The 10,402-nt window shown below is 48.8% G+C and overlaps 1 protein-coding gene across 1 annotated transcript in view; it reads right to left on the bottom strand.

Moving 5' to 3' along the window:
* The window catches only part of Ksr2 (kinase suppressor of ras 2), a 352,941-nt gene that overhangs the window by 144,852 nt on the left and 197,687 nt on the right, over positions 1-10,402 (bottom strand). The window contains exon 5 of the mRNA XM_028765415.1: positions 1,131-1,315. Within this exon, the coding sequence (XP_028621248.1) occupies positions 1,131-1,315 (185 nt within the window). The remainder of the gene's footprint in view (positions 1-1,130; positions 1,316-10,402) is intronic.

Here is a 10,402-nt window from a genome sequence, read left to right as displayed (position 1 = left end):
ACACACACACACACACACACACACACACACACACACACACACACACAGAGAGAGAGAGAGAGAGAGAGAGAGAGAGAGAGAGAGAGGGAGAGAGAGAACTCTGTGGGAGAAGTAGAGGGGGGGAAAATGAGGATGAAGGGGAAGGAAGGGAAAGAAGAAAAGAGGAACCAGATTCAAAATTCTGGCTCAACTACTAGGTATCTGTGTGACTCTGAGGGAGTTCTCTAGTGTCCCCATTTGCACTGTGGAAATGGTCTATCCGCAGTATACCAGAGGCAGCGACTGGCTTGGTGTTCACAGAACTCCTCTTACGACCCACCAGATCAACAGGATGGCACAAACAGCCTACAGCAATGCTAAGGAACAAGGGACAGTGTTTGTGAAAGCCAGCATCCCACATCCCCTGACTGTCCCATCAGTCAACATGGTCTCCTAGCACAGGAACAGCTGGGCTCGCTTCAGGGTTCCCACCTGTCCACACCTGCACCTGTGTAGCAGATCGCGCCTCTGGGTAAGAACAGAGCTTTCTAGAAACTCAGCCCTCGGCCACCACAGATTCTTGTCTCTACTTGAGCCTCACACACCATGTCTCTGGCAGCAATCAGTGGACATGGACTATAAATCCTAGGCCAGACTTAACCTAGTTTGAACCTCTATGCATGGCAAAGATGCAAAAGTTATACATTGTATGTTATATGTTAACCCCAGTCAATAAAATGTGCATGGTATCATCCCAGATCCCACAGGGACAGAGAAACCCCAAGGCAAGCACTTGAGAGGTGGTAGAGAGCAAAGAGAGAAAAGATGGGTGTTGCCCCTGATGTCCCCAACTAGACTCTCAGCTGTCATTTCCTTCACACCCTCGATCCAAAGAACAGATATGAAGGCTGTATGACAGCCGGTCATCTGCAAATGCCAATCATGACCCCTTCATAACCATCTAAAGACCCAGGAGCTGAGCAGGTGGGAGAGAGGTGGCAGGCAATGGGTGTTCCTTGACCTGTGAGATTCAGAAGCAGGATAGCACAAACACCATGCACCTGGAGGGGAGGCGTGGGGCTGCACAGTGAGGGTATACAAAGGGTCTGGTGACCCCAGTCAGTGCCACCAGGGGGCTAGCAGGGACTTACTTGCAGAGAAATTGGCTTCAGTGTGGACAGGTGGGGTGGAGGGCAGGAAGGGCCCGTGGCCCACAAAGAAGGACCTCAGGGAGCGTTCGGACAGGAGCGGAGAACGCTGCTGGGCAGGGATGTTCTCGCAGCTGCCCACACCACTGTGGATCTTGAGGTTCAAGGGTTTGCTCTTCTTCTTGACTCTGCAGAATGAGAAAACAAGAAAATGGATCTGTCTGTCCCGTCTACGCGATCAGTATAAATGGCACCCACCTGGCAACAGCGGTGAGCCGTCAAACACAAGCATAACTTATACTAGAAGGGACCAAACCTACTGGAACGTAACTGGACATTCCTTAGTCCTCTAGAACGTTCCTGCCAGCAAGCAGTCTTCCCACCACATGATCACGTGATGTTGACTTGTGACTAACATTAACCATCTTTTGAGTGATATTGTATAGGCACCGTCGTGATGGATGGTTTTATGTCAACTTGACGGCAGCTGCAGTCACTTGGAAAGAGGGAACCTCAACTGAGAAAATGTCCCCACAGGATTAGCCTGTGGGCAAGCTTGTGGTACATTCTCTTGATTGGTAACTGATAGGGGGAAGCCCAGCCTCCCGTGTGGGTAGAGCCATCATTGGGCTGGTGGTCCTGGGTTCTCTAAGAAAGCAGGCTGAGCAAGCCATGGGAGCAAGCCGGTAAGCAGCATCCCTCCATGGCCTCTGCATCAGCTCCTGCTTCCAGGTTCCTGCCCTGCTTGAGTTCCTGTCCTGACTTCCCTCCATCATGGACTGTGGTGTATAAGTGTAAGCTCAAGTAAACCCTTTCCTTCCCAGATTGCTTTTGGTCCTGGTGTTTTATCACAGCAATAAAAACCAGAAACAACAAAGGTAAATGATAAAATGTGTATATTTAATGTAAAAACAATGTTAAGTGAGGGTGATTGAATCTTGATATAAACTCCAGGACTTGGTAGTGTGGTGGTGTACTCCAATAATTCCAGCACTCTAGAGGCTGAGGCAGGAGGATACTGACCTAGAAGCCTAAACTACCTAGCAAAGCTCTGTCCTGAATATGCAACAGAAAAGAGAAAACCAGGTCTTCAGGATGATTTTTTTTTATTCTCTTTTCCTTGTAAACAGATCACTGGGAGGTAAACTTATTCAATTTCCAGTGAGATTCCTCACACTGGGACAAAGATGAGACAGAAGCACTAAAGGCCGAGGGTTCCGGCCCCGTGCTGACTGAGCTTCCACGGGAGCTAAATGAGGGCATCTCACAGAACACTGGTGTCTAAAAACCTGTCCTTTACCAATCAGAAGGCTGGGAATATTACAGCATCAGTGGCCACAGGACCTGTCACCGCTACTCAGAATTAAGCACAAGCTGCACCCCAGAGACAAAAATCAAGGACTTCAGGGGTTCCCCTCGTTTAACCATTGAAGTCACTTTAGGCAGGACATCCTGCCACTGTCCTCTGTGTAAGGGGGACACTAGAGGGGGTGGGGGCTGGGGAGACACTGGAGCAAATATGATGAGGGAGAACCTAGCAGAAGCGGCTCACAAAGCTTCATCGCAAGTTTGTCCAGACTGTCTGTGCCACCCTAAATCTTACAGAGCCACCACCCAGTGGCCAGTCACCCCAGGGACTGCACTTCCTATCAGTTTGCTGCCTTCCCTGCTTGACGAACTCCTACACATACTCCACGGTCCAGTTCAAAAGTGAACACATGTGTACCATCTTCTCCTAACTCTCCGACAACCTCACTCTCTCCATCCTAATCCCCAGCTCCCAACCATGGCTCCCAATAGCCATCCCCCCATATACCCTGGCCCAGTATCCTTCTTACTTTTGACCCTTCAGTCTCCACAGCCCAGAGTTCCCGCCTCTGCTTACCCTCTTTGATCTCTGTCTTGATAACTCAGTTCTGGTGTGTCCCCTTCCAGATCCCCACCCCCACCGGCCTATTCTAGCAGCTTCTTCTTTTTCTTGTTATTTCATATCTGTGTGGTCATGTCTTCCAGTTTTTCCCACATTTGTAATCTCCCCAGCAGAATGTCGGTCTTGAGTGCAGTGACCCTGGATTTCTCATTGTTCCATCCTCGGCAACTGGCTTGGCACCTGGCACACAGTAAGAGCTGCTTGTGTGGACTGCCCAGCACACAGTAGGTGCTGCTTAAGTGAGCTGCCTGGCACACAGTAGGTGCTGCTTATGTGAGCTGCCCGGCACACAGTAGGTGCTGCTTAAGTGAGCTGCTGGCACACAGTAGGTACTGCTTAAGCAAGTGTTCTGAACAAGGCTGTAGCCAGGGATATCACACTATGTTCTAGAATCTCTGCCTCCCACTCCTGACTGCTGGCTCCCCAAGGACAGAAACCATATAGATGGTATGACCATATCTCTCAGCCCCTGGCCTGGTACCCATGGCACAAAACACCTCATATGCTGGTTAAGAAGTGTCTCCCTTCCTCAAGGAGCCGGTCTTTCAATGCCTTCCCATCCATCACCCCACACACCCATTAGCCCAGCACGGATCTGAGCGCCCTCTGGTGGCTACTACAAAGCCTACTTGCAAACCGCCAGTCCTAAAGGGCTCTAGGCACTCGCCCTTACAGAAACTTATATCCAGTAACATCCCTGCCTAGGGCTGAAAAACAAGGAAGCAGGAACCAGTATTAACACTGCCCACAGGTGTCTAGCAGTGGGGATTTAAGAAGGCGTATGCATCAACACCAGGTCATCATTGGGAATGAAATGTCCTCTTGGTGCTTCAGTTTCCCACCTGGACAATGGAACAAAGGCCATGTGTGACTATGAGGATCTATGAGGTAGCATGTTTGGCCCAGACAATCCTGTGTGCTGTTTCCTGTCATGAGCATGGCTGTACTCTGGCTATGTCCAATGGCCATAGAGCCATCAGAAAGCGAAGGAAGATGCTGAGCGTTGAAATCAGGCTGGACTTTATGTGAAATGCTCAGAAAACACTCTACTGTCTATCAGCCTTGGTAAGGGAAGACGACATGGGCAAACCCTGTGCATAATGCTGTGAGCATCTCTCCATCCCTGAACACAGGAGCTCGAAGCACTGAGGTCTCGCCAATCCAAGCAAGACTGGTGTCCTTGTCTTGCTCCAACCAGCAGGTCAGAGATGCCGGAAGTAGTGTGGTTATCAATCCAATCATGAGAGCAGGATGTGTGCAGATGACTGTCAGACAGACAGATGGAAGAAAGGAGAGAGGGAGGGGGAGGGAAGAAGGAAAAGAAAGGGAGATGCAATGAATGAGAAGAAGACAGAGGGGGAGAGAGGGAGGGATAAAAGAAGAAAATGAGAGGGAAGATAAGAAAAGGAAGAAAGAAGAAAAGAGATGAGATGGAGGAATAATGGAAAGAGGGAGGGATAGTTGAGTAGGTGAAGGGCAGTTGGTTGGATGGACAGATGGATGGATGGATGGATGGATGGATGGATGGATGGATGGACAGATGATGGATGGATGATGGATGGATGGATGATGGATGGATGGATGGATGATGGATGGATGGATGGATGGACAGATGGGTGGGTGGATAGATGGATGGATGGATGGATGATGGTTGGATGGATGGATGATGGATGGATGATGATGGATGATGGATGGATGGATGGATGACGGATGGATGGATGGATAGATGATGGATGGATGATGGATGGATGGATGGATGATGGATGGATGGATAGATGATGGATGGATGGATGGAGGATGGATGATGGATGGATGATGGATGGATGATGGATGGATGGATGATGGATGGATAGATGGATGGATGGATAGACAGATGTGTAGATGGATGGATGGGTAAATAGAGAGATGGGATGAAAGAAGAAGATTGCAGGATATAAGATGGATATAAAGTATGGGAGAGAAGGAAGCGGGAGACTGACATCTTGTCAGAGCAGTGGGGAAGACATCCTGAGTCACGTCCCTATCCAAGCAACCATGTGAACCGGATGTGAAGTTATCCCTAAACTTTGGCACCTGCTCCCTCACTAGGAGGATGCTCAGAGAAGACAGACTGTGACATCATAGATATTTGGACTCCGTGATGTATGAAGAAAGAGAACAGCCTGGCCATGATCTTCCCAGACTTCACCACAAACAGCCAACTCTGGTAAAAGTAGTGAGACAAGGTGAGTCCCTGACCCCAGAAGGAAAGGTCTCACCGCACAGGCTGTCCGACCCAGGTGCACCCGGCACATTCTGTGGCAGACAGCAAACCAATGTTCCCCGATGCAGTGGCTGATGGCGTTTCCAGGGCCAGACTGACCTGAGGCTTCACAGTCAACAAGTTTTCATTTCTACCAGAAAGGTATGGCTTTCAGACAATAGTTAAAAAGAGAAAACTAGGTTAGGTGTGAGTGAGGGGCCTGGAAGAGGTATTTTCTTTCCAGAAGATATTTAAAGACTCATCAAGCACCATGGAGATGCTGAAGAGAGTTAATAGGGTGGTGGGGGGGACATGAATCAAATGATAACAAGCTATAACCTCAGTCTCCCTGGGATGGCCAGGCTCAAACACAAGACCTGACTTATGCGGAGGAGGCAACCTGGGAGCCACAGACATCACTGGTGAGACCATGAAGGGCGTGCCCCCTACAGAAAACACTGCCCATGGATGACTATGTAAAACAGGAGTTCTGTGCAATCCAACAGTTCTACCACATAGACATGAACCCAAAAGAACTGGAAATAAGTCTTCAGACAAGAAGCATTCAGGAACACTGACAGTAAATGACAACCACCAAAGGGCAAGAAAAAAAAAAGCCCAACTGCGCATCACTGGATTAAGGAAGACAAATGGAATCTGTCTGGGCGATCAAACATGCTTCAGTCTTGTGATGTTCCCACTCACAGCCTTAACACAAGGGGACCTCAGAGCTGCCCCGCCTCAGGAAGAAAGCTAGACGCAAAGGACCACACATTCCGGTTAATATAAACAACCAGAATGGGTAAGTCCTCAGAGATGGGCAGCAGGCTGGCAGTTGCCAGGGCTGGAGGACAGGAGGGGGGAGTGGGGCCAAGGACACGTGGAAGTGCTGTTCTGCTGTTTGCTTTGGGGCCACGAAGGGCCCCGGAAGTGGGCAGAGATGGCAATTGCTAAGCCTCATGAGTGTTCTAAGCCACCCCAGAGCGTGGCCTTTAAAAGGTTGAAATGAGCAATATGGCCTCGCAGTAATTTAGCAAATTCGAGAAACCATTCTAATACTGTCTGTACTGTGTATTTACCCCTTCACTAGCTGTGTGAACTTTATCAAGTGGCTTAATCTCTCTGAGTCCCCAGGTCTTTTCGGGTACAAATAACTTGTATCAGGGTTGCCCTAAGGAGCCAATGAACTGGATGAGAATATTCCAGTTGGCTGCCACGTCCATCAGAGACCTACTGAGGTTCCTCTTGCCTCTGTCCTTTGTCAGGAAGAGCTTTTGCTTCTGGATAGGGGCAAAGTCCTTTGTGGGAAGCCAGGTCAGCACTCAAAACTGAGTGAGGATAGACACGCATCCACGAAGAAGATTTTTGCTCTCAACCTCTGACTCAGGACATACAGAAAAGTTTGTGGACCATGGTGACAGGGCAAAGAATGACCATCTCTGTGTGACGAGAGTAGGAACTGTCCTCAAATGAGATAATTGAGGTGCAACCCTTTCTCACACAAAGTCTCCTCCAAGGCTTGGAAAAAATTATCCCTCCCCAAATGATGAAGTCCTTGACTCCCGAATCTCTGATCCATCTCAGTGGGCTTTTCCATCCCTGTCTCATCCACTGCCGTCGTCACGGTCTAGAAGCATGCTGGGAAAAAAAATACCATGCTTTTGGGTTTGTTTTGTTTTGTTTTGTTTAGAAATAGGGTCTCTCTGCATAGCCCTAGAACTAGATCTGTAACCTAGGCTGGCCTTGAACTCACAGAGATCTTCCTGCCTCTGTCTCCCAAGTGCTGGTGTTAAAGGCATGTGTCATCACTCATCATCACTTTTGATGGGAAGTACACAAGAAAGTCTAACAGCCTCAGCCTCAGGGTCTAGATGAACTTGTCAAGTTACAAGATGCATCAGAGTCCTCACCCAGAGCTCCGGCCACACAATGCTATGACACCTAATCCCAGTCCAGTACCACTCAGGGGACTTCATGCTCGGAGCTCAGACATGCTCAAATACTAAGCTAGGCCTCTAAGACTCTCTGGGTGTGATTCCCATGGCTCCCTCTTTTCCATAACCTTGACTGTTCAGAGAGAGGCTCAGGCTAGGGAATAGCCTGTGATTTAATTGGCAGGTCTAATAAGAGACATGGTTGGTTCCTCCATGACAAAGCAGAACCACGAGGCTTAAAGAGTAGGTGGTCTGAAGCAGCTAGTGCCCAGACAACCCACATAGAGAGAATGTCGGATGTCCAAACAGAGGAAGGAAGCAGGGGCTGAACAGAAATGCTGAGGCAGGGGAATTCCAGGCCAGCCTGAACTACACATAAAATCTTGTCTCAGAAGTGTACAACAAGGACCAATAAGCAGCAACAAGGGCCATCATTGGTGTGCTCTTCCTCTCTTCTCCCACTCCACCACCCAGCTACAAGGAGAAGATCCTTCCTGAAAATGGAGTCATTCATTTGCCTAAATCTATGCTGCTCCTCAAAGCTGCTAAAACATCAACTAATCTCAAATCTTAAGATAAAATGGGAAATCCTGTTCACTGATTACTACAGGCACCCTTTAGAGAGCGCCAGAGCCATAGATGGGTCGACCAGATGGCTCAGCAGATAAAGGCACCTACCACCACCAAGTCTGAAGGCCTGAGTTCTATGGCTGGGACCTACATGGTAGAAGGAGAGGACTTTTCCCCACTATTTGTCCTCTGACTTACACACACACACACACTGGGGTACATGGGTGTGTACACGTGCATGCAATTATAACACTTACTGATTAATATCATTCAGACTTTTTTTTAGAAGTCACATGTGGTAGCGGCCACTGCTGTAGAAGGTGAAACGTTGGTGACTCCTCGCCACTCCAATTCCCACAATGGAGGAGTGAACCCCCACAGTGATCACTGCTAGACCAGCAGCTCCAACATTTCCCTTCCTCTTCTGTCTCCCTCCCCCTTCCTCTCTCTTCTCTCTCCCCCTACTCCCCTCCCCCACTCCTCCTCTTTCTCTTGTCAGATTTCTATCTCCCTGTCGAAGCAAAATTAACTTTGCCTAGCCGGAGACTGGAAGCATCTTCACTGCGCCTCAGAGTGGAGTGGTCAATTAAATTACCCCCGCTCCATCAGATGGAGGAGCTGCAGGCTAGAAAGAGTCAGGGTGGAGGGAGCACCAACTTTTATTACGGAGCGGAAGGACGGAGAAGTAAAGGCAATGTGTATGGTACAGACCCTGTGTCAATGCACCTTTCAAAGATGTGTACTCATTCCCAAGTAACCCAGCAAACAGGTCTGGGGCCGTAAGATCCAGAAACATGGTGGCAACCTGGGAGAGGACAGACGTGGCATTCTGTAGAGCCCTGAATGTCAGGCAGAAATGAGGCTTGGGAAGGTCTGGAGTTGGAAGGGAGGCAGAGTTGCTGTCAGGAGGGCATGGCAAAGAAGTGCAGCCAGGGCAAGGAACTCAGAACAGGGGGCCGGGACAGCAGACTAGGCCTCTGCAGATCTGCTCTACCACTTTCGGAAGACTGATTGAGTTCAATTCCAGTGGCCTGGGGAAGCTGGAGGGGGATGTCATCAGACTGTGTTTTTAAAGGATCTCTCCGCTTGAAGTGTAAAGTGGAGTCTGATGGGACAAGAATGGAATGGGGTGGGAGAGATGGCTCAGCGAGGAAAGGTGCGTCCAGTGCAAGCCTGGTGGCTTGGATTTGATCCCTGGAATCCATGGTGGAAGGAGAAAACCAGCTCTCAAATGTTCTTTCTCTGACCTCGATGCACACGTACACTATGGCATGTGTATGACCCCATACACACACACACGCACAGACACACACACGCACAGGCACACAAATGCACTCAAGCACCCACAACATTTTAATCTTAATTTTTAATTAAACAGGAATTAATTAATTAATTAATTAAGGTAGGTGGGTGTGGCCCAGCTAGAGCATTTGCCTAGAATCCCCCAGTAAGGGGTTTAGGCGTGTAGCTTGGTGGCAGATCATTGCCAGGCATGCACAAAACCTGAGTTCCATATCCTTCACCAGGAAAAAAAAATGTTATTAGGGAAAAGACTATGTGTGTGGGACACCCAGGCAAGACAATGATGGCTTAGGCTAGGATGGGGCTGTGGGAGTGGAGGGTAGCCCACGGAGAAACAGATCTCTAGAGCATGCTGGCTGATTTAACAGGAAGAAGAGATATAGGAAGACCCCGCCTGCTTCCTCAGCTGGTGTGTCCTATAAATAAGTAAGGCACGCACACAAGAACACAGTGCTTCTCCACTTAAGAGTATGGGTCCATCCCAGTCAGCCCATTGTCCAGTGAAACCATCACCGGCTTAAAAAAAATGCACTGGATATGCCCACCAGACCAAGCCTCAAAACTCAGCTACCCAGCCCAGCACAGAAAAGCAACCATCCCCCCTTCAAGAACGTGTGACAGACAGGAACCACGGCTCACTGCCACTGCCCGTCATAGGGAGATCGCACTGAATCCTGCCAGCCCACGGACAGATGAGAAGCCAGCTCACAAGCTCAGCTACTGCTGAAGGCAAATTGCTTTCACGCCATTGTAAACTAGGAAAATCATGAGCAGTGCCTTACCAAGGCAGGGACATCTGTATCTACATTTTCTAGAAGGATCCACACGAGGAGGCAGTTGGCAGGCTGTGAGTGGGGGTGCAGATTTCGGAGACAGACACCTCTTTACTTTTAGACTCCTCTCCAATGTTTCAATTTAGTAACCTGAGTACTGTTTTTAAATAATAAGGCATATTGTAAGTGGCATATGTAATGCTTTCTCTCTATTTTATTCAAAGAAAGAAAGCAATGTCCTTAACAGCAGAAATGGTCCACCGCGACTCAATGTTTTTTCTTTAAGACGTTCCAAGTTCAAGATCAAATTTGGGACGTAGCTCTGTTTCCCAATTAGATTCTCCAAGTTCACTAGTAACTGGTGTTGAAGATCTGATTTGACACACTAAGAAACATGGTTCTCTATAAAATTCCTAGAGAATACTCGGGGATGTGGCTCAGCTGGTAAAACACTTGTCTATCAGATACCAAGCCCTGAGTTGGGTCCCCAGCACCACACAAACCAGATGTGGTGGTGCACGTTT

The sequence above is a fragment of the Grammomys surdaster genome, unplaced genomic scaffold (genome assembly GCF_004785775.1).
Source record: "Grammomys surdaster isolate TR1022 unplaced genomic scaffold, NIH_TR_1.0 164, whole genome shotgun sequence".
Taxonomy (NCBI): domain Eukaryota; kingdom Metazoa; phylum Chordata; class Mammalia; order Rodentia; family Muridae; genus Grammomys; species Grammomys surdaster.
This window is presented reverse-complemented; position numbering and strand designations above follow the sequence as displayed.